Below are 24,465 nucleotides of genomic sequence, written 5' to 3'. Positions count from 1 at the left end.
TGAACTCTGTGAGCTTTACATTACCGTGAAGTGATGCAAGGGATTATCAGGCTTAAGACACAGAATATGTTGCAATTTAGCAATTTGCTATGCACCACACACAGATAAAGAAACAAATACACTATAGAAATGTAATTTTTTAATTATATCCTCAGGTGAGTTAGAAATTCCATTTATAGACTTCACATCTGTGTATATTCTCTGATAAATTCTCTTTATATTTGTTGTTCATGCATGTGCTCTCTTATCAGCCTTAAATCAAATGATCACCTTTAATAGAAAGATATGGAAAAGTTTTTAATCCATCAGTTTGGTATTTACCTAAAACTCCTTATCTGTCCCAGGTATAAAGATCCCAGAGAACTGTGTGGCCCGTGTGCGTGAGGAGCTGTTGCTAATGGATGAGGAGGTTAAGAGGAAGCGAAAGGAGAAGGAGCAGCAGGCTGCAGAACAGCGGCTGGCTGTGGAGCGAATGCGTAAAATAGAGGTGGAGAACCAACTCCGGGCAAATCTGTTCAAACAGAACTCTATTCATTCTATCATTCCAAGTCAGCTCCTCAACCTGAACCCAAACCATCTACAAAGGACCCAAACAGGGAGCCTCTCTCAGCTGCAGAGAATCCAGACCCAATCCCAGACCCCTCTGCAGCTGCCCTCCCAGAACTTATCCCTGGTGTCCTTACAGAGAAATCCCAGTCAAACCCAGCAACAGCCCCATGACAGCTGGCCCATCAGTTCCATCCCCCCCACCAACCAGGGCCCTCTCTCTACCACAGTTAGCCTCGGCTCTCACCTTTTCCCCCAACACTATCGTCCCCCTTTTTCACAGCTGAAGAACTCATCTCTTTCACATCATCCAACGACACAGTCTTCTATCTTGTCTTCCAAGGATCCTTTGGATGAGATCTTGGACCTGACTGTAAGCTCACCGTCCCCCTCTCCAGACAGCTCTGAGAGCAGGTCAACTGCTCTGAGTCTCAACAGTCTGACAGGACATCAGCCGGCATTCGAAGATGACTTTAATCTGGATCCTCTGATTTCCCAGAATGCACCGAATGCTCAGCATGCTGCACAAATACAGCAGCCATATTTGCTACAACAGCAGCAGCAGCAATCCCTACAAGCCACACAGCAGCAGCAGAACCACAATCTGTTGGCCAATAACCACCACCAAGACTTTTTAGATTTATTAGACTTGCCCCTGTCTCCTCAGATTCCCACACAGAAAGCCAGCCCTTCGTCCTCTACCTCTTCCTGCTCTTCCTCCACTTCGTCTGTGTCCAATAACCTGGCTTCACAGGTCTCTGGCAGCATCATGCCCACATCCACCCTCATCCCAGCATCAACCTCGTCCTCCCTCTTCTCCAGCCCACCCACCTCTTCTTCCTTGTTTTCCAACTCTGTCTCTTACTTTTCCCCTCCCTATCTCCCCCAGTCAGACACTCTGTCCTTACACAACGGCCACTGCAGTTCCGGCACACTCGACGTTCGCGAGGCTCTGAACAGCATGCTACAGGCCGGACCGGACCGCAAGTCTGTCATTCAGTATCGGCAACAAGACTAAGAGCTGAAGAACGCCAACAGCTGATCTGGACTTTGTTATTCTTTAGGTTTTTCTTCTGGTTTATTGTTTAAGGCAGATCTTGTTTGTCTTGTTCTCTGCTGTCTACAGTTGCACCCTCGGACCTACTTCTGCTCCCCTCAGGGCCTATAGTCAGATCACTGCCTGTCCTGTGCACGGCTCACCCCTATCTCCTCCCAACCATAGCGTCCACCTACTTGAGGCTGTTGAGGTTATGGCGGGCTCGATCAATATCAGATTTCTACACCAAAGTGTGTCCTTCACAGTGAAAGGCAGCTGTAAAAAAAAAAGTGGGGATTAAAAAAAAAAAAACATGGTAACTGTATTAAATTGAACATATGAGCTGTTAAAACAAAGGCTTTTTCACTGAGGTGTGGAAATCTTTAACAAACCTCCCGCTGCTGATTTCTACGAGGTATGATCAGAGAAGTTGCTGGAAGCTTTTCATCAGTTAAAACCACATCTTTACTGCTTCACTGTTACTTCGCTTCATGGCCGTCACCCTTGACTAAAACAAGGCTGTATGCAAAGCTGGTTTTGAGTGAAACAAAAGATGTTGAACTGGAAATCAAGAAAAGAAAAACAGATGAAATCTTTTAGCTGATTAGCCATGAAATGCCTCAGTTTTCATTCTTTTCTTCTACATGCTCCCTCTTTTTTCTCTCCCTGCTTATATGAACACTAGTGTGTGGGGAAAAAGGGAGAGGAAGAGCAGCCTGCTGTTGCAAACAGTGCCTTTGGAGAAATCTATAAATGCAGTTCTTAAAAATCCATGTAGCCTAATGTATAGATTTGTACTCTTGAGAATTGGTTTTAATTTTAATTTAATATGGTATGTTTCTATTTAAATTTTAGCCCGCTCTAGTCAGTCAACCAGCCATTGTTTGTGTGGCACCATGCTGGCAGCAGGTTTCAGGAAGAAGCCTGCATATGTTTGTGTGATTGTCTGTGTAGTTGTGACAGAGTGCTAGGGCTCAGTATGGCACAGATCATTGAACAACACGGATAATAAGAATTGCCTCCAAAAATGTTATGGCCCTTTTTTTTTTTTTTTAGACTGATGATAACAACATTTAGTGATGTGACTCCTGGTTTGATTTAATTTTGAATTTCTCAGTTTCTCAGGAAGGTCTTGAGTGTTTTGGGTTGGTTTCTTTTTGTGTCATTTTGCCCAACAGATATGAACATTTTCAATTTTTGATTACAGTAGATAACAGAATCCAATGTCAGGTTTTTACCATTTGATCTTTGAAAAGGAGACATGTTGGCTTTAAAAGTTTCAGGTAAGATAACAGCTGTAACTCTGGTTGTCTTCTTGGATTCAGGAAGAGTTCAGATTATAACAAATAGCTGATTAAATGTTTCCATGTCAGGCTAAGGCTCTAAAAATATTAGACACCTGTAGACTTGCAATGTTCACTGTGTATGATAGTACTTATTTAAAAACCTGTGAGATCTGGCCATCTTTGTGTGAAAACGATGCACTGTAGTTGGTTCATGACGAAACGCCGAGATAGGTTCCCATGATCAGAAAGCAATAAAACCATATTCTACTCTTGTGATGCCGCAGACATGCCTAAGTACTGTTTACTCAGAACAGGAAGAGCTTTGTTGCTACATTTGCATGGTATGAATTTTATTATTTCTGTTGTGCTACACAGTCTTTTAGTTAGGCAGATTCTGAAATGCATACAACCTTTGTATAGTAGGTTTTCACAGGATGAACGCAATGCGTTCTTGATGTTTTAGTCATTGTTATAAAAGTTATTGTTATTTATATTTAATTAAGGGACATTTAGATTTTAGATATGTTATCCTGCTTATTAGAACAGTTAAGGTAATGTTTGGTCAGGGAAGTTTCTAGCTTTCAAGAAAACTATAAAACAAATTCTATTATAACCTGCCACCAAATAAGATTGCACTGTTCTGTACTGCTGTACAGCATCTGGATTTATTTCTGCTCATTTCAGTTTTGCTTTTCTAAAGCAGAATTGTTTCTCCAACTCACAGAGATACCAAAGTATTCCACAGACACCCCATAAAGTTACTGGTTCTAAGATATCAGACATTTTACCAATCTCAGGAAGAAAACTAAAAGACATGTAACGGCGGGGCGTTAGCAGAAATATAGCATTTCCCCAATGGTGAATCTAACCAATACATGTGCTATTTTTTTCTTAACTCTGTGCTGTGACTCTTGCTGTATTTATGTTTTGGACTTAATGTGATGGGTTTGTCGTTTGTCCTTGTGAAAATGTCAGTGATTCTAAATGTTTATGCCTTCTTAGGGCAAAGATCAAAGGCTGTTTCTTTTTAAGGAACATTATTTTTCTGTGGACGTTTTTATTTTTATTTGTGTGGTAATTGTTGGACATTTAACCCCTGTTAAAGCTGACAGATTTTTGAGTTGATTCGCACACAGGTTATACTGAAATGTGCAATTAATCTGTCCAAGCCTTCAGCCTTCCCTCAGTGTACCGCAACAGATTCAGACTGACTCGCTCACAGTATCACAGATTCTTGTTAATACTTCTTTTATGTGCAGCATCTTTACAACAGCCATGTTTTCCTCCTATCCTCATTAATTTTGCTTTTAATATTCCTCATCAGGCACATTCCGAGACATCGGTGCACAACAGATTTGCTTTGAGTTCTGTGTTATATAGTCACACCAATAAAGCTTTATGCATTGGCCAGATATGGACCGTGTTTTTAGGAAGAAAAGGCTTTTTTAAGAATCCTTTATTATTAGTGTAGTTAGGTCTTTTATCATTTTATCATTTTGCACTAAGAATGGCATAATCAAGTTACTGTTCTCTTGTTGGTCATGATTGAGCATTGCCAGCTTGTTGTGTTTCTGATCTTTGATGGATTGCTCCATGTATACTGTAACCACCTTTCTTGTTTCTCCACTGTTTGCATATTATATAAATGTTATCAGTCTCAAATAATTTATTGCTAACAAAAAAATGAAACAAAAAACATGCTACTGATTGTATGTATTTTTAAACAAAGCCTATTTTTTCTGTAAAAAAAACTGTGTTCAGCACTTTTACTCTGGTTTGTGCTTTTGTTTTCTATATATTTATAATTTAGATCCAAATGTATATATTGTAAAATTTGTGCCTTTCAACTAATTCTTTAAAAAAAAGTTTTCTACTTATTAAAGGAAGGACTATATGAAATTGCAATCTTAACTTTGTAAACAAATAAAAACTTGAAGATTGCCTATACTGCGTTTCATTTGTTCATCATGCTCTTACTGCAGCCAGTTGAGAAAAAGACCTTTACCTGAACTTCATTCCCATGACCCTGTCGTCTGTTCACTGTTTGTCCTTCCTTAGACAACTTGTGGTCAGTACTAACCACTGCAGACCAGGAACACCCAACAAGGTCTGTATTTTGGGAGATGCTCTGACCCAGTCACCTAGCCACCACACTTTGGCCCCTGTCAGAGCCACTCACATCCTTACACTTGCCAACACATCAACCTTGATGACTTCATGTCCACCTGCTGCTAAATATACCCAACACACTGGCAGGTGCCACAGTAACAAGATAATCAGTGTTATTCACGTTATCTGTCAGTGGCCATAATGTTATGACTGATGGGTGTATGTGTTACACAGTAGGCTGTCTGCAGCTTTCTATGGGGTTATATACACACAATACAAAAGAGGCAAAGTAAGTAAACTGTTTACGCAGAATCCTTATAATCCTAATAAATGTGCCTGCGCCTATAGTGTCTTTCTGTTGTTTAAAAGTAAAACTAAGATATAAATGATGACTGTAGAGGTTACACAAAACACCCAGCCCAAGTATTTGTCATGTGCGTCCAATACGTGTTCACATAAACGAAACGCACATCTTATCGCGACCAAAACTGGGTGGAGTACCTGTCGATGAGCATACACTTCCGGTTGTGCCCGCGTGATGACGCTATGAAACTCACCTGTGCAGCGCGTCGGCCCGTGACGTCACCCCGCTCGACCTGGCTTCAGAAAGAGTTCGGAGAAACTTTTCAAACCGCTGAAGCCGCCGCCGCAAAAAAGGAGGAATTTAGAGGAGATTTTTGAAACTGAGCTTTTTGGATTTGGACGAGTCGTGTGAGAGCGACAGGCCGACACAGCTAGGTGAGTTTAACCTCTCGTGTTTTCTGCTACACAGGTGAGGCATGAGCGTCAGCCCGAGCTTCACCCTCAGGCAGCGACGGGCACAAGTGCTGCAGTTTAAACATGAAACCTTTGACTGGAGAAAACTGAAAGAAATGTTTATGCTTTGTGTAGGTGAGACCTCAGTTAAAAAGATTCAGGTTCGAGCATTTCCTGCCCTATAGCTTGAGGATAATCCTGGATAAAGTCTTTAACTTGATCTTGTCTTGTTCCTTTCTACTGTTGTTTAATAGGCCTGAGTTTGTTATCGTGGTGTCAGCTTTGTTAAATGCCATATTTTGCTCAGTTGTTGACATAATGAGCTTTGTATTTTACAGAATCTGGGAGCTGACTTTGGTGAGTTTTATTTTGTGTATTGTTGTTGTGAGGGTATTTAGCCAGTTTTCACAGCTTCATCGGACTGTTTGAGGGTTGAGACTTGTTTTCAAGGGTAAAGGTTGGATTAGGCCTAGATCAGGGTTGGAGTAAAGGGTGGGTGTAGATATTTAATTGTAGTGGTTAAGACTAGGGGTAACAAGTGTATTAAATCAGTCGGTGTCCTGCCAACCAACGGTGTGTGCTGGTGGGTTGATGGCTGTCACCTGCAAGCCCCACTTTCCTCCTGCTCACCTTACTGGTTCTGCCACACATGCAGGTTTCTACATGCCTGCCAGAGTTTCACAATAGTTTCGACTCTGCATTCCCAAACTGCTGCATCTTCCTCTCCCTTTATCCCCATCAGTGTGTTTACTGAGACACTGTTTGGTGAAGGATGGACCAGTCCATTGGTACTAATGGTTTGCTCTTCTGGATAGTTCCCTGTTGCCTGGTTAGCACTTCCAGCACATAAGCCTGGTAGGTCTAAGTACTTAGTGCCACGTAAACAGCTAATATTGCTATAGAGCAGTTCCAACATTGCATAGTACAATGGATGAATACCCTCATATATATTGATTAAAGGCATGAATACCTCTGTACATGTATGGCAAAATATTACCAGCTGCCAGTATCATTTATATCACATTATCAATGATGAAGTTGTCAGATTCACTTGTTCCTCTTAGCATTTATTAACACAGCTGGCATTTTGATAACTGGAAGGGTGAGGTCTCATACTTGAAGTTAAAATGCTCCATTACTCTCCAGGTTGTTTAATGTCACACCTAGTGCCCTAGTTATTGCATTATGTTACAGTCAGAATAGAGACACAATATGTTACACAACAACACACAACACCAAAACTAAAACTAAACTAAACTAAAACTTAGGAAACCATTTGTACCTGTTCTCTGTATTTTTTGTTTTATTCATAACAATCATATTCTTATTTACAACATAAAAAATGATAAAGGTGTTTTGTGTATTGATGCTGAATTAACAATTACTTTTTCTTTGTGTTCGTGTATATTTTCAAATAACACAAGTAAAGGTGTGCATGTAGTACAGGTAGCTTTAAAGAGGATGTTTGTAACTGCTATGAGGCTGCAGTGCCCTTTATTGTGTATTTACAGCCACTCTCAGGGCTCGGTAAACCTCTGGAGTGTGTGTTCTCCAAAGCTCCATATTTACTCAGAGAACCTTTGTTATTCCCCATTAACCACCAAGCATTGTATGCTGAAGTCCATTCAAGGTTTTTTGTCATTACTATTTATTAGAGCGGCCTGCTTGAATAATGGGGCATTGAAGAATTCCTGTTATGTGCCAAACTAAGTGACGCTCTAAATTAGCTCTTAGTTAACTGGTGTTGGAACAAGGTGTAGTGGAGAGTTGGTAGTTTGCATGTTGGTTGTCAGCAGCAGCTTTAGCCTCGAGAGAGAGAGAGACAGGGAACAGCCTCAGTTGGAATATGGGGAAGTCCTGAGCGAGGAAAGAGGTATTGTTTATCTTCTAGAGGCGGCACGCCTTCGCTGTTTGTCATGTTAACAGTGGTGTTTGCTGGCCATGCTCTCTATTCTTCAGCATTAATAATATTTCAGCAGTGCTGCCAAAGGCCATCTGTCTCACCTGGCTCAATGCAAATCGAGGTGGATTGTTTGCAGCTACCACTTACTCCTAAACTGACAAACTGTAATTCTTTCCGTGCATGGAGGTTATTGAGCTTGTAAATGACAAGCTGTTTAATATTATGACTTTCTGTACACACTACAGTGAAAAACTAATCTTTCAGGGCTCTGATAATCAATCATTCAGAGAGACTGTAGCTTGTTCCTGCTACATAAATGTTAACCAGTGAAAGACACAACTGCAACTATTTCCTGATCCTGAAATCCAGCAGCGTCTGTGAAGGAACCCAGGAAGCTTTACTCAGGGCAAGCAGACCTACAGTGTAGCAAACAGCCCGTCAATTATTAACAGCCCAGTGCTCTCATTCCCCTGATGTAACCATAGCACCCAGCAGACAGAAACTCCTGCTGCTGCCTTGTGGGAAAAGTTAACCAGGGCGCTCACTCATGGTGGAAGCTAAAAGATCGATTTGACTTTATGAGCCTGTCAGAAAGGGAATAAATGGGGGGGATGGACACTTGACCTGGTAAAGGAACATCAATTTGTTACTTGTTGTTTATTTCTCAATTGGAATTTGAATACATTCAGACGTCTTCTTCGAGCTGCCTCTTTCTGTGGATTGTCTTTTCTTTTGGGGCCTGACAGCCATGCATCACTGACGGCTTAATATACAGACAGCAAGGAGACAACAACACTGTTAGCATCATGAATCTAACACAGCGACTTAAACTACTGAAGCACTTTGGCTCTTTGCCTCCAGAGCCTCCACCACCACTGCTGGAGGTGCCTGTAAGTGGATACATACAATAGTTCTGTATTCTGTCCACACTAGCCAGCTGTGTCGTAAAAATCCATGTTTGTGCATCTTAATGTCTTTGTATCACACAAGATGAGATTGCAGTTACTCTTCATTCATAGCAACAGTAATATTACTAATGTATTACAGGTTATTTGTTTGAGCTTTAGGCAAGTCCACAGAAAAGTTTTTATTTTTAGTTAATATCCCAGCATTCCCAAATACATACAAGTAATTTGCAATGATTTAAATAATCAAAACACCCAACATTACATGCCTGTAATTATGGTAAATGTAACAACCTTTAGGGTTACAGCTTCAGAAATGGTTAAAATTGACTTGCTTTGTTGATTCCATATAATATTGAGAAAAGAACAGCAAATTACAGAACGTATTGATTGAAAATTATTAAAAATATATTGTGGCTTATATAATTTTTTTTTTGACAAAAATGTGTAGAAGAGAGAAATACCAGTATGTTAAATATAAAAATATTGACTATAAGTACATTTTGTAGATTTTCAATATCTGAAATTATCTCACTGTAGCTAGTATTGATCACTGTATACTCTCCCTCTCTATGACTAAATTATCTGTTACATTTGAGATACCTAAATATTCTGGTACCCATCAAAGGGGCCTGCACTGTCTATAACAGTTCAGCTCCACCTTAAAAGCGTAACACTCACTAGAGATTGACTGTGAGAGTGGGCAAAGGTTGGTAGGGGAGGAGCACTCTAGGTGAGGTCTCCTACATGTTTTTGTCCTCTCCCTGCAAAGAGAAAAACACTACAGCTGGTCATATTACAAATAATTTCAGCAGGAGGATTGGGTTTCTGCTGGACAGCAGCCGCCATCCGTGCACAGCTCATCTGGGTTGGAAGTAACTTGAGTGAGATAAGTGTGGGGTCTGTAACTGTTTGCTTTTGGTGTTGCCATATGGAATATAAAGAGCTGGCTGTTCATCGAGCACCAGAGGCCACAGGTGTTTTGTTCAGCTTAGGAATCCCAGTGGGAAATGGAAGTAAGGTTCAAAGACCAAGTGGTAAGTGGAGAGGGAGGGATAGGAAGCATTAATGCTCTTCCTGTGCAATACAGTTTTTGGTGAAATAAAAATTGTTGAACATCAGATTTTTGCAGGACATTTTGCACTGAAACTACATAATTAGAGGACTTTGTTTATGACAGCCTGACTCCTTGAAATGCTGTTTGTGACTGATTTATGAATTTTAGCTCAGCGCTGGACAAAATTCTTATTGGTTTCAGTTTATGGGCGTGTCAACCTATTTTTAGGAATTTACTCAGACTGAGAGGACTGATGACTTGACAGGTGTTTACATATTACACTTTCAGTTGTGGTTTAATATCAAATATGCCACTAGTGACACATGGTCATTGATTATCTAGCTACATCACCGTGGCCTAAATCCAGTGCTAAAGTTTAAGCGACTGCATCGTCAGTGAGATTTAGCCACAGTAACTTTTTTGAATGTTAGTCCAACCAGAATGAAAATTTTGTTGCTTCTGTCTCCTTCCATAGGAGAGTTATGTTGTTTACAGTCCCGTTTGCGCTTTGTCAGTGCGGCCTTTTCATTACTAACTGTGGTTTATTGTCCTTGTATAACTTCTTTCTTCTGATTGAGCTTTTGATCCATAGACTCCTCAAACGAGCAGCTGATTGGATTTTTTTTGTTGTACAATGACCTGTGTGTTTTTTGAGCATATATATGTTAAATAACATCATTTCAGTAGCAGGTTCCCATGGTCAGTTGTGAGTTGTGTCTTGCTTTGCTAACAATAATGGCTTGGTACACCCTAAAACCACAACCTATTGCAATGAAACTGAAATATCAAACAGTATCAATTTAAGTATAAGTGTCAGTTTAGATTATGGCTTGGCATGCAGTCAGATAATTCAAAGCCTGCATTTACTTGGGAAGTCAGCTTGCTGTTTTTGCCCCTTCTGGTTTATGATTAACTTATTCAAACAAATGGCCTACTGTTCACAGGTACACCTGTTCTTGTGGTTATCCCACCAGCCAGTTTAAGACTTCTGTGGTGATCATAAGGCAGATGTCTTACCCTCAAAGATTAGTGTTATTTGCTGTAGGAGCACCAAGCTGAAATCATAAATTTCACAGCGTCATTAGTTGAATGTGTTTGTGTGACAGAATATTATATATGTTACTGCTCGGTGAGTTTTCAGCAGTGTCATTGCCTTGTTCTCATGTGTTTTGAGCAAACTCCAAGCTGTTCTTTGTCATTTATCTGTAACAGTACATGTCTGTGTCTCTGACTAGAGGAGCTTGCTTTACTTGTTCTTATTTTACCTGACGTCTTCCTCACTATAAAATCTGGCTTGTGGCCGGTGAGCACTTTGTTCTGTTTGGTTATGGAAACAGAAGTAATATGTGGAAAATGATAAACACGAGAAGCACGTTGCCATGTTAGTGCAGCCAGTAAGTCTGTGGTTTATGTAAAGCACTGCCACTGGAGAAAAACAGTCTGGTCTTAGGACAAAAATGTGGAATGTCAAGCTGTCATGGTTTTAAAAATGTCATGTTCAGGGATTTTCACTATTTTCTGAGAAAATATTTGAAAAAACAATTTGTTTCTAGATTGTGTGTAACGTTACCAAACAAGCCCCAGGTGTAACATGTTGTCAGCAATGCACGGATATGAAAGTGCATGTGTACACACACGCGCACACACACACACACACACACTAGGAGCCCCTCCTCCATACCGGTCAAGCAGGATTTAGACAGGTGAGAGCATGCTGAGATCAGGTTGATCTCTTTCTGCTCAGCTCAGACTCAGCTCTCCTTGCTGTAAGCACGCCGATTGTTTCATGAGAATAATAAATTATGATTTAACTTTATCAAAGTTATGCTAAAGCATAGAATCCTTCTCATGAACATTGTGTATGTTTTTTTTTTTTCTTTTTTCTTTGTGTACTTTTCAGAAACCAGGCATGGAAGAGTTAACAATATGGGAGCAGCATACAATAACACTAAACAAAGTAAGTGGTTGTTTGTTTAATTATCATGTTCTTTAGTACAGAGGTACACTGTTGTGAATTCCATGTGGTGTCCTCATCACAATCCCTAAGACGCTAAAGTAAATTTAAAGTGCAGACCATTTATCTTCAGTGCATTAGTTTTGTTTGTGCTCAGTGGCTGCACACACACACACACACACACACATACATATATACACAAGTGAAAGTTGAGCCTGGATGAATGGCACAGGGGCAGTTTCAGCGTCATTACCAAGGGTACTGTAAAGGACTTGAGTGAGTTGAACTGCACTATGCTTCTGACCTCTCAGTTTCATAGCTGAGTGACACCCTGCTGCATCCCACAGCACCAGCTACCTCTTCACCATCCTGCCTCACACTGAACTACGCTGGAATGTGCTTGGTCTCCCTTTATCTCTCTACTGTATCTCCCACACATGCTGATACTCTAACCACCTACGTACTCGTACTTGCATTCTTTGCCTTCGTTTATGTCGTCCTTTCATGCACTCACTGGCTTTTTCCGTCTGGCATTTTTTTATTTAATTTTCTCCTAATGGCAGGATCCAAAGGTGGGGTTTGGTTTTGCCTTATCAGGAGGTAAAGACAAACCTCATCCAGACACCAGAGATACAGCTGTGGTGGTGTCAGATGTGTTGCCAAATGGACCAGCGATGGGACGACTGTTGTAAGTTGACCAGCACTGCTCTGACATGATTGTAGGAACTTTTAGGACTTGGCTGTGTACATTATCATCTTTCTGCATACATGTGAACTTGGATATTTTGTAGGCCCACCAACAGAACCAGCCTCATACATGTGTTTCTTTGTGCCTTTTAGCAACAAAGACCAAATTGTCATGGTCAATGGAGTGTCCATGGAGAATGTCCACTCTAACTACACCATTCAGATTCTTAAGTCATGTGGCAAAGTTGCAAACGTTGTGAGTACAGAGGAAGCGCCAAGCAAAACACCTAGATTACTTTGAGTCCACAATGCATTGCTGCTCATTTGACTCTAAATCTCTGACCCTTCTCATCTTTCACTCTGCAGACAATAAAACGCCCTCGCAAGATCCAGATCCCGGCCACCTCCCGACCATCTCGGGCTGCTTCACAGTCTAACCTACTGGACCAGGACCCTCCCAGACGAACACGGCACTACTCTGACAGCAGTGACAACCGAGACACCAACCGCTACCTTGCTCGCAGCGCCACACCTGACTATAATGGCCATGGAAACACACTACCCTTGATGTCATCAGGTTACAAGAGGCTGCCACAGCAGGATGTTCCTAGCAAGCCAATCAAAACAACTCTGGTTAAAAAGAAAACCACAGATGGTAAGGACTCTCCTTACAGAATAAGTGTGCAGTCCAAACCTCTCATCTTTTCTGATTTCTGTCTGGATTCTTGTTCTGCAGAGTATGGACTGAAACTGGGCAGTCAGATCTTTATCAAGCACATGACAGAAACAGGCCTGGCTGCAAAAGAGGGCACACTGCAGGAGGGAGACCTCATTCTCAAGGTGAAAACTTGACTGATTAATCTGTAGCTGTATAATACATCTTGTATCATTTTACATAACCTTGATGTTTCCAGAAATCATCACTAATATGTGAATGACTGTAATCCTCAGTTTGCGTTAATCAATTTGTTTCCTCTGATCAGATCAATGGCATGACGACAGAGAATCTATCCCTGCTGGAGACCAAGCACCTGGTGGAGAAGAGCAGAGGAAAACTGACCATGACGGTGCTCCGGGATGACCGCAAGTTCCTGGTCAGCATCCCAGAGGTGGAGGACAGCACCCCCAACAGTGAAGACGATGGTCGCCAAGATACCAGCTCTGAACTTGAGGGTGAGGAGGGACAGAGGGAAAGATGGGGGTGTTACATGTGTGCTTTACGAGCTGTGGTGAGAGTCAACGTATCTGTTACATTAATAAGACAATGACCCCAAGGAGGGAAGATAAAACAGAAGTTAGTGTAGAAATCATTGTTGAAGAATTGCAGTCTTTTGTTTCATATTTTATGGTCTAAAAAAATGTAAGTTTTTCTTTTCTGTTTTGCTTCAGACATTTCAGACATTGACGTCCCCACACACCGAAAATCACGTCACTCCACTAAAGAGAAACGAACACGCAGGTACAACACCTGACCCACCACCAAATAAAACCTATTGTAGACACAAGTAGAGAAGCACAACTGTAACATTTTATGTTGTGACTTTTTTTTTTTTTTTACATGGTAATTTACTGTCATCTCAGTCTGTTTGCTGTAAAACCAAAACCTGTTTCACCACTGACATGTTAGTTTCACTTTCAAACCACCAGCACATCTGCTGTCTCCAGCCTTTATACAGTGATTTTATTTTCTTTGTGTTTATCATTTCCTCATTGTGCCCATATCACCGTCTCAGAAGCCACAAATATAAACTATAATATAAAGTATAAGTAAACACACGGTGAACACTGTAACACTAAATTAATTACCGTTTGTCTGTAAGAATCCTTCATTTCTGTTCCCTTCTTCTAAAAGCACAGAAGAATTCTCCAATCCCTTATTTTGTCTTTTTAACCCAGAACCAGAGCCGAACAGCCTGTGGTCAAGTCTCGGGATTCGTCACCTGTGCGCTCCACCTTGACTCGTCCTCCTGCAAAAGCCTACGCCCCTCGCCGGGGTCAGTCCGGCAGAGTGATCATACACATAAAATGTTGATCACATACTCAGACACACAGTGATTGTATTACCTATAGAACCATTAACAGCTTCCAAGAAAAATATATTTTCTTAGTATCATACTACTGGTCATCTGTTAGTAAAGGGTTGATGTTTCTGTATCACATTGACAAAATGTCAACAAGAGATAATAAAAACACTACAATGATGTTTCTAACTGTTGATTATTGTCTCTCTCTCCAGCTCCATCTGAGTCAGAGTCTGACCACAATGCCTCTCCTCGGGCTGTGAGGAGTCTGGACCAGCCAAGCAAGTACAAGTAAGTACAAATTATTTTATTAGCTCAATTCATGTGTTCAGATGATATTATTTATTTATGAGTTTGCGGCCCATAGTGTGCATGTTTCACTGCTACCTTGTGTCAGTCCTATGTATGGGGTTAGACATAATTGAGTTTGACTACAAATCTGAAACTGTTTACATGCACGTAACACATTAGGATAAAGCCCTTGTTTTTTCTGAATTTTCCCAATGTTCTTTCTGCAGAACTCTCTCTGGTGTGTCCGCTGTCCCTGACCCCCGATTGTCTTCTGCAGTCCACAACTGGACCTCCTCTCGTCCCACGTCCTCTGCCTCTCGGCCTCGTAGGCCGGTGTCAGAGTCGGACTCTGACCGCAGCACTTCTCCTCCTCCTCCACGCCCAGACGCCAGATACAAGTAAACACAAAAGTTGGTTCAGCTCCAAAGCTGAATAGGACTTGATTAATAATAAAAAAAGATTAATAAGAAAATGAGCAACTATATCTCATCAGCAACATATATACACATATATCTCAAAAGAAAAACTATGATGACTGGCTCAGACACAGCAGCACTGGAAGATCTTTTATTTTATAACTTTTTTTTCTTTACCATGCAGAGTTCTCCCTGATCTATCCTACCCAAGCCTGAAACCCTCCCCCATCGTGGTCCGTCAGGAGCCACCAAGGAGGGTCAACTCTCCTGTAAGAACCCCACCCCCAGGTCAGTACATGTACACACAGAAACAATACAACTTTCCTGTGATCGGCAAGATCCAGGACTTAATATGATACGGCTTTACCAATAATGTACTAATTTTTTTTAGTGTTTACTGATAAACAGATGTCATCACACAAAGCTAAAGTCAAAGCAAAACTCTGTGATGCATCCAGCATGTGTTGGCTTGATTTCTAGCACAGCTGCTCTAAGTATTTCCCATAAATCCTTTTTCAAAGAAAACATTTGTTTGTACTACAAATTAACCTGCCAGTTTTTATGTAACACAAAGAGGCTTAGAGAACTTGGCAGTAGATTAAGTTTAATTACTGTAATTACATTTTATTAATAATTTATTTGTGCAAGCATTTGATGATAAAAAGATGTATTAATTATAAAGCACTATCTTTATAAAGCCAGCATGTGTCAGATTTGAGAATTCCTTAGTTTTGCACCAGGTAATGGTGCATATTCTCCTTGTTTTCAGACTCTGAGTCCGACTCGGACGGCGGTTCAGTACCTCTTCCCAGACAGACCACCTCCTACGGTCAGGATTCTCTCAGCAGATACAGGTACAGATGAAGGGCTGCCAAACCCAACCCCCCCCCCCCCCCATTCTCTCCCAGACAAGATCGCACGGACTGGAAACTGAGCAGACTGTGAAATCCTTTCCCGTTAAAAATAAAATTAGTTAATTGCATGTTTTTATTTACTTTTAAACCCCAAATTACCCTTTTCTGTCTCATGATTTTTATTGATTGAATCAATTTGTACCTTAAAACATTTTGCCCTGTTCTTTTTTTTTTTTTTTTTCTTCTGTGTACCAAGTGTTTATTTTGATGTTTTGTTAACCAATGTAATAAAAGTGACTTTCACTGAATATGTCCCTCTCCTGTATGTGGCTAAGTGTTGATTACACAGAGGACACATATCAATGAAGTAATAACATCCCATTTCCAACATCCTTGCAACAGTTTCTCAATTTGCTGATTAGTTCTTGCAGATTTGCATGTTAATATGGCATGTTTGCAATTGATAGTAAACCACTAAGATCAAGCAAGACAACTAATACTACTGAATGGTTAATATTTGATCAGTCACAAAGCAGTTAACCATCAGAGAGAGAGCTTCGCTCAGAGATTCTAAGGTGAATATTTGACATTTCAGTCTCATCCTCTCATCAATAATCTTCATATTAGCCACAAGTCCCCCCCTCTGTACACGTAACTGAGACTTGTTGTCTTCCTCCTCCCTCACTCCCACCTCCCTCTCTTCTTTTTCAGAGTGCTGCCTGATGTTTCCCTGAAGCCCCAGGTGGAGCTGCCACAAAGAACTGTCACTAGCATAACTGCCAGTAATCCACCACAGAAAGGTGCATGTCCATAATGTCCCACATGAAATGTTTTTGTGTCTCTGTGTTTAGTTTTTAAATCAAATTTCTTGCTAAATGCATCCCAAAACATTATGTTGAATATGAAACCTTTAACTTTTAAAAATGACAGCTATGATTTATTGATCTTCCCAGCCCACTCAGAGTCTGAGTCAGAGGCCAGTTATGCATCTGTGCCTCGCAGGGACTCTTCAGACAGTGGAAACTACAACACCGCCAACAACACAAACAAGTGAGAGACACAATACAGATACAATAAAGTGTCATAAATCCTTTGCTGAGAACATATGAGGTTTGTCTCAAGTTACCCGCATTCAGCATTCAGACACCCAGTATTCGAGTTTAAAGGGCTAAAAAAAAACTTCCTTCTGAAATGTTTCTTAATTCAATGAACTTATTTTCTTTTAGCCCTAAACTATAAACATGACCTGTGGAACCAGAAACCCAATGCTCAGTTTTACAAAGAACTTCCAGGCGCCTAACTTAACCTCAGCCAGCACAGTTGACAGTAAACCTGCCCTCTGTTGATACAATAACTCAGGGATATGTACAGTCAGAATATGGGCACTTCCTATAATATTACTTTCAGCTGGAAAATCTTTCCTAACTGCGCTTAAACGTGTCAAGAGTAGATTGTTAGGTTTTACTGCAGAAATGATTGGCCTGCTCATTACTTATTAAACTGTTTTAGAACAAAGCAGGATTTTCTGTAGCATTTGGTCCAGAATACACTCTGGCACAGTATGGGATTGCATCACCAAGTGTTTCAACAATGTACAAAAGCATTTTAATTTTAGGACATCCTGCATTTCACAAACAATTTACTGTTGTTTTTTTTTTTTGTACTACAGGATGGGAACAAGTTTCAATAACTTACTGTAATGTGTTTTTTATCTTACAATTCCTGTGCCTTTCACAGAGTTTTACCTCAGATAAAGCCCAGTTCAGTAGCTGTGAGGCAGGAACCTCCTCGTCGAGCCCCATCACCTGCCAGGCCGCCTCCCAATGGTCAGTTTACTCCCCTGTCACACGCTCTTATCCTCATCCTCTCCTCCCCTCTCTTGGAATCAAGTCAACTTTTAGAGCAGAAAGGCCAAAGTTTGTCCTGATAAGTCTCTGCTCTGTCTTTTTTCCTCATTCAGATTCCTCAGAGTCAGACGAGCTATCACACCTCAGGAGGTCTGGGAGCTCTGAGCGGGAGGACAACCATCGCAGGTACACATTTCTTTTCATGAAACACACACCTTAACCTTAATCACTAATATGCTTTTGCTATTGTAAGTATTCTCCCTCCAGCTCTAGGGCTGAAATGAATGTGTTATTACACAAATATCAGTGTTAATGTTTTGCTCTTCCTCACAGTGTTCCCCGTGCTGTTAATGGACCTCACACCCAAAAGTCTGGAATTTCAGTAAAGGCCAACCCACCATTCTACTGTAAGTCACAGGAGAAGTGGTGATGTTTAATTGACTTGACTGAAAATTAAGTTCTGGGTTAGGTCATTATTGAGTTGTTAAGCTCTGCTGTGGTTATTAACGGTTGTAGAAAAACTACCACATTTTGGCTGGTTAATGTGGCGTTGCCTCATAGCTGTGGGACGTCCTACAGTACGTCCGACATTTCCCAGTTTTTTTGTGGTCAGAACTACTGGATGTAAAAAGATAAATAAACGTAATAAAATGGGATCTAGATCAGTAAATCAGTGTAATAATTTGAATTAAGGTATTACTTTCAACTCTGCTGATGTTGTGCTTTCATGATATTTTTAAATACTAAATAAGTAACAAATTAATCAAATAGCTAAGTGATAATGAAATTAGGAATCTCGCAATTTCCATATCTCTTCCAGCCAAGACTGCAGAGGAACCAATCTACTCCTTACCTCCAGATTCTTACCCATCATCTAATCCAGGGTGAGACATGATCAACCAATATTAAAATATTAAGACATTTGTCTCAATGTTGACGAGTTGCATCAGTAATTAACTCCCTTTCTTCTTTCTTGCTTCTTCTTATGCTCTGACTCTTTTCAGGTACAGCTCAGACATTCAAACAGTGTCCTTTGTGAAGGAGGGCAGTGTGGGGCTGAGGCTTGTGGGGGGCAATGATGTTGGCATATTTGTAGGTGGAGTTCAGCCAAACAGCCCTGCATATGCTCAGGGAATGAAAGAAGGAGACCAAATCTTGCTGGTGAGTTAATGCTACTGTACTTAACCCTTCAGGCCTTTAAGCTGTTAGATATTTCATTAGTTATCATTTACAACTTAACAGTAATCAAGAAATTGATTTTTTTTTTTTTTTTTTAATTACATTATCTAAAACTGTAAAAACTCAAATTTGGAATGTCAGCTGATTTTCAAGAATGTGGAGCCAAAATTATGACTGGTCAGCATGATCTCTTGTGTGCAATGGTTTTACATCTAAGGTCACACTTCCCATTCAAGTGTCAGAGCTGCTGGAACTGTCACAGTTACATAAACTGATTTATTTTGTACTTTACAACTGGACAGTCACATATTCAGAAATAATCTTGAAATTCAGAAGGAAGCAGGATAGAAATCTGAAGACAGTGGGCTCTGACACTAATCTGCAAAAGTCTGCTATTAAATGTCTCTTTAAAGTGTTTTTTGCATATTAAAATTGTCTTGTATTAACATACGATCCATTGAGCTATTTCAGTAGGCATGTCTCATTTTGCACAGGTAAATAAAGCTGACTTTCGCCATTTCACCCGAGAAGAGGCAGCCAACTTCCTCCTGAACGTCAAGAATGGAGAGAAGATTGAAATCTGCACTCAGACCAAAATAGACAGTAAGTTTGTTCCATAAGTGTTCATGATAATTATGGGCCAGGCTGCTATCAGTCAGTGACCAGGTTTATGAATCTCTGCCTCTCCTCAGTTTATAAGAAGATCATTAAGTCCAACTTGGGAGACAACTTCTATGTCCGCACCCACTTTGACCACGAAGCAGAGGGGCCAATTGGCATGAGCTTCACCAGAGGAGAGGTATTCAGGGTGGTGGACACAATGCACCGTGGGAAGTTGGGTAACTGGCTGGCAATCCGTATGGGTAATGATCTGCACGAGCTGGATAAAGGCACCATCCCCAACCAAGCCAGGTCACGAAGAAACACAAACGAGTTTAAGATTTAGTTCAAGCAAGAACAAGTTTTTATATGTGAATTTTATCCCCTGCAGGGCTGAGACACTGGCCAGCATTGAACAGGCACAGCGGGCCACTGGAGAGAAGCCCACGTCAGGGCAGCGAGCTGAGTTCTGGAAACTACGGGGGCTTAGAGGGAACAAAAAGAATGAAAAGAGTGCTCGTCGGACTCGTGACGACCTGCTGCAGCTCACCATTCAGGGCAAATTCCCAGCCTACGAAAGAGTGCTGCTCAGAGAAGGTTGTTTTCCATCCTGACAGATGGCAGAGTCATGTCCTCACTTGGTTACTAGTGCAAGAAGTTTTAATTTTTGGTGACTTGTTTGTATCTGCAGCTAATTTCAAACGGCCCATTGTCATCCTTGGTCCTCTTAATGATATTGCCATGGAGAAGCTGGTCAGAGAGATGCCTGATGAATATGAAGTGGCAGGTTGGTTTCTTCTTTTTATCAATTTCTGACCAAATCCTCAAAATAAAAAAATGTGGTCCTTTCTTTTGTGTCATTCCTTCTCCTGATCATCTGTTTATATGAAACATTTATTTTTCCTGTTTCATTATTGCAGAAATGGTGTCTCGCAGTAATGGAACAGAGAGTGGCTCCACAGTTATTAAACTGGACACTGTGAGGAGAATAGCAGAGAAGGTATGGTGTAAGAATCTAAAATCTAACAATCTAAAAAAATATTTGCAGTCATATTTAATAGTATACAACTCCTATTTAAAATGTGTGTTTTTTCCTCTCCTTGTTTTTGATTTACTCTTTTCCCAGGACAAGCACCCTCTGCTGGACATCACTCCCACTGCAGTGGAGAGGCTAAACTACATCCAGTACCATCCAATGGTGCTGTTCTTGGACCCTCACAGCCGCAAAGACGTCAAGACCATGAGGCATAAGTACAGCCCTAACTCCAACAAAAGCTCCAGGCGTCTTTACACACAGGCCCTCAAGCTGAGGAAACAGTACAGCCACCTTTTCTCAGGTAATGGCCCAAGAATGAAATCTATCTCAGCCGTATTTTACAGTTGGGTCAGTTCTTTTTACATTCTGTATATCCCTGACAGTACCTGTACTTTATTAATTTACAATGTAGTCTTCTTGCTAGTAGCATCACACTGTTATTTGTGCATTACCTTTACCTGCAGCACGTATTGATCTTCAGCCCAGCTCGCATGTTTGGTATGAGATTCTGAAGGATAAGATCCGTCACCAGCAGTCCAAACCTGTCTGGGTGTCTGAAATCACAGTATGATGCAAATCTTCTTCTGACACACACACTTTATGTATTTCAGGAGTAAAAATAACAAATGTGTGTATAATATTATATATGCAATTAGATAATAGGACATTTGCCGTTGAGGTTTATTCCTTACAAAAAGTTCGTTAGCATTGGGAAAACTAATACAGCATATCTTTCTATACAGTTGGAGAGTGGTGGAGAGCAGGACCTGGATGCTCTGGACCAAACCCAGTCCGACTACCTCAGTGCGGCCAGTGACCTGGAGGACACTGATGGAGAGCCCTACACAGATGGAGAGGCCTACACTGATAACGACGAGCTTGAAGAGGGCTACCCTGGTCAAGAAGCAACGAGGCCTTCAGGAGGCTCCAGGGTAGCTGGAGCTGCTTTAGCCCGATCGTCCGAGCCAGCCTCTGAGCACTACAGCCCCACCATGGACCCTGAGCCTGAGACTGACACGGGCTCGCTCAGAGAAATCCCACCTTTGATGCATGTACCAGATCCCAGGTCACTCCAGAGGGTTCATTACAGCCTGCCTCACAGCACTGAGGAAGAAGACCCCTCTCAACGCAGTTTTACAGACTCAGACTTTGATGTAGTTGCAGAGAGCGCGCCGTCAGAAGGACCCCCAGATTTTGTAGCGCCCAACCCTTCTACAAGGTACTCTGTGAATGAGCCTTCACATAGTAAGGCACAGCCTGAGAGCCCACAGCATCCCAGCCTCTCCATTATTGAAGAAAAATTGCAGAAGGTAAAGAAAATGTTGCTCTCATATAAAGGACCATTCCTGTGTTTTTACTGTATTTGTGCCATTTTCCTTAAACTAAGGACCTGTACCACCTGTACTTAACAATTAGATCACAACTGTGAGTAAATCAAAAAAAGAAACTTTTACCTAGTTAATTTTTCCATCAGTTAATTATTTAAGTAAAAATAAACAGGTTTTAGCTTCGCAGATGTGAATATTTGTTGGTCTTATATGATAGTAAACTGGGTTTTTGGACTGTTGAACAGGAAAAACATAAATAATAAATAAATAAACTTGCACTTTAGGAATGTGTGACATTGTGTTTTCACAATTTGTTTTATACAACAGTTAAATTCACATTGTTCTTTTTAGTTTTTCTCACCCATTGTTCCACACAACAATCAAATTTGATCTACATTTTATTTATCAGATGACTGAAAAGCAATAGGAATAACATGTTTGGAAAACGGTCAGTATTGTGAAGGATATGCGATTTGTTGTAAAAGGACATAAAATCCAGAATCACTTGGGAGTGGTGTAGCCAATTTGGTGCTGACCCATAGTGCATGTGTGACCTGTGATATTGCAGGTTTCCTGCCTCTCTCTCTCTTCCCTTAAATAATCACCAGTGTAGTCTTGTTGTGTCATTTGTGCTTGCACTAATATGGGTTCGTGTATATTATGAGAGATCCTTATGCAAAATCATTCTTGTCCTCTTACAGGCCCGTGAGGCACAGGGCCGTGAGGCACAGGCAGAGGCACAGCCACAGGCACAGCCACAGGCAGAGGAAAAGAAGGCCCCTCAGTACATTGTGTAAGTTTTCTTTTGCAGTCTTAGGTTTCACATTGTAGCCCATCTAAGACTTTGTAGTAATTTTGACCTGTCTTCTCCTTTTCCACAGCTTAGCACATCATCACCAAGCAGTCCAGTTCAGACGCACACAGATCCAAGGCAGTGACAGCTCTGAGGAGGAAGAGGATGAAACTGATGACTTTGAGTGGGGCCCCGCAACAGAACTTTAGCTGTAATCCACTGAGAATTAAAGCTGGAGGGACCTAATGAGGACATGTAAAACAATTTCACTCCCCTAAGAAACTCTTGTTTCTTGGATTAATTCCTTTTTTATATGTAGTGCTATTCTCAGAAGATGTCGGTCAGCCTACGCCAAGGACCTGTTCAGGTGTGGAATAGTGGAGACTGTTGTGTATTTACAATTTCCACAGCCTTTCTTAGATAAATATTACAAGTGCCTAATTTCTATACAGGTGTTTTTTTTATTTCAATAACTCTATATAAAACCCAATCAGTTTGCCCCATGTTATTGCCCCTGTCTGTGAAACAAACAAGATATAGTTTTGTTAGACTAAATTAATACTAATAATAAATTACTCTTTTCATGGGAATTTGCCAGGGCACTTGTAAAATATTTGCCTCTTTAATAAGATTTTTTTTTTTTTTTTGGATTTCAAAATGATTGTTCAAATTAGCAGCAGCCTATAAATAAGTGTTTTTAAGTTTTTACTTTTTTGCCAGTTTCACCTACCTGTAAATAAATATGACCCAAATAATCCGTTTTTTTTAAAGAATGTAAAAATGTTTGACCTGATATTGACAGTGAAGTTTTAAAGCAAAGTGTAACAATAATAGCGTTATTATGTGTAAATTTACATGACAGAAAGTTTCAGTTTCTACCTGAGCTGCCCAGGCATAACACAGCAAAGGACTCAGTTTCACTTTGCAGCGAATACTTTCTGGTCATTTTTGATTGTTTTTTTGTTTGTTTGTTTTTTTTAAGCAGTTTTCAGCCAACAGTGAAACATTATCTTTACAAGGTCTCAGAATCTACTTTGTAATATTGTTAATATATCATTTGATGTGATGCTGAGATGGTGCAAACTGCTAAATAAATGTGTGTATCCAAGTTATGACAAACTAACATGGAAAGTAGTTAATCCATACTTCAGTACTGTCTCTAGTGGTCAGAGCAAATCAAGGCCATAATATTTTCAGTTTTATTGACAAGTATATTATCCACTCTGTGATACTGTACATATTTGTCAAAGTTAACCACTAATGAAGGCATATTGTTCAAATTTAAGTACTGGACGGTTTAATGGACCTCAAACCGCATAAATCCCGTACAATATTGCGGTGCTAATAATTTAGTGTTATTCAAATCTAAGCATTACTTATTTAGCACTGCGGGGATTTAAGCAGCACATTGTTAAGGCTTTTATTCGCTTCCACTAAAAAAACAAACAAAAACAAAAAAACACTAGATGCCTGCACAGAGTTTTGTGGCCCAATAACGCACTGATGTGTTGTGGCTGCGACCCGGTGGACCTTCGTGATTTAATTTCTTGTGTGGAGCAGGTGCACAGGGAATCTGGATGCCACCATCAAAAGCTGGAGGTCACATGGTGGAAACACACGTGTGTCTGGATGAACTGATCACTGTGATTTTGAACACGGCAACAGTTTGGTTTGTTTGCGTCAGGGCGCAGTTACTTCTCCAGTTTTCCACGTTAGATTGTTTTTGGTTTTTTTTTCTAAGTTCTAGAACAAAGTTTCTTGGTGCTCCATGAAGAGGATCACACGCCCCAGAACGTAACGGTAGCATTTCACCCCGGTGTTTCTCCTCCTCCCCTTGAGGAAACTCAGCGTACACGCAGAG

General features: G+C 40.7%; 2 protein-coding genes across 10 annotated transcripts in view; both read left to right on the top strand.

Moving 5' to 3' along the window:
• Nucleotides 1–4,537, top strand: part of sbno2b (strawberry notch homolog 2b) — a 59,272-nt gene extending 54,735 nt beyond the window's left edge. For 5 of the 6 annotated variants that reach the window (XM_026304560.2, XM_026304559.2, XM_026304558.1 and 2 more), the window contains one exon: nucleotides 345–4,537. In XM_026304560.2, the coding sequence (XP_026160345.1) occupies nucleotides 345–1,564 (1,220 nt within the window). In that variant the 3' untranslated portion in view covers nucleotides 1,565–4,537. The remainder of the gene's footprint in view (nucleotides 1–344) is intronic. The other variant, XM_026304557.2, reaches the window with a different exon arrangement.
• A 1,021-nt stretch (nucleotides 4,538–5,558) lies between these two features.
• On the top strand, nucleotides 5,559–23,800 carry tjp3 (tight junction protein 3). Of its 4 annotated transcripts, none has more exons than XM_026304703.1 (30): nucleotides 5,559–5,715; nucleotides 11,499–11,555; nucleotides 12,116–12,240; nucleotides 12,393–12,495; nucleotides 12,606–12,894; nucleotides 12,976–13,079; nucleotides 13,223–13,412; nucleotides 13,629–13,698; nucleotides 14,136–14,233; nucleotides 14,476–14,551; nucleotides 14,779–14,949; nucleotides 15,152–15,255; nucleotides 15,737–15,821; nucleotides 16,533–16,621; nucleotides 16,775–16,871; nucleotides 17,559–17,647; nucleotides 17,782–17,854; nucleotides 18,002–18,075; nucleotides 18,489–18,552; nucleotides 18,673–18,829; nucleotides 19,342–19,450; nucleotides 19,540–19,759; nucleotides 19,839–20,044; nucleotides 20,139–20,234; nucleotides 20,368–20,447; nucleotides 20,574–20,784; nucleotides 20,948–21,048; nucleotides 21,227–21,793; nucleotides 22,513–22,604; nucleotides 22,693–23,800. In XM_026304703.1, the coding sequence occupies exons 2-30, from the start codon at nucleotides 11,508–11,510 to the stop codon at nucleotides 22,811–22,813; spliced, it is 3,909 nt and encodes a 1,302-aa protein (XP_026160488.1). In that variant the 5' UTR covers nucleotides 5,559–5,715; nucleotides 11,499–11,507; the 3' UTR covers nucleotides 22,814–23,800. The 4 variants fall into 4 exon arrangements, with proteins under 4 accessions (XP_026160488.1, XP_026160486.1, XP_026160487.1 ...); XM_026304701.1 differs by lacking the exon at nucleotides 5,559–5,715 and adding an exon at nucleotides 8,131–8,526; XM_026304702.1 differs by lacking the exon at nucleotides 5,559–5,715 and adding an exon at nucleotides 9,079–9,578.
• The last annotated feature ends 665 nt before the right edge of the window (nucleotides 23,801–24,465 follow it).

This window comes from Mastacembelus armatus, chromosome 4 (genome assembly GCF_900324485.2).
Source record: "Mastacembelus armatus chromosome 4, fMasArm1.2, whole genome shotgun sequence".
Taxonomy (NCBI): Eukaryota; Metazoa; Chordata; class Actinopteri; order Synbranchiformes; family Mastacembelidae; genus Mastacembelus; species Mastacembelus armatus.
Note: the sequence above shows the minus strand (reverse complement) of the source record. Positions and strands in the feature narration are given on the sequence as shown.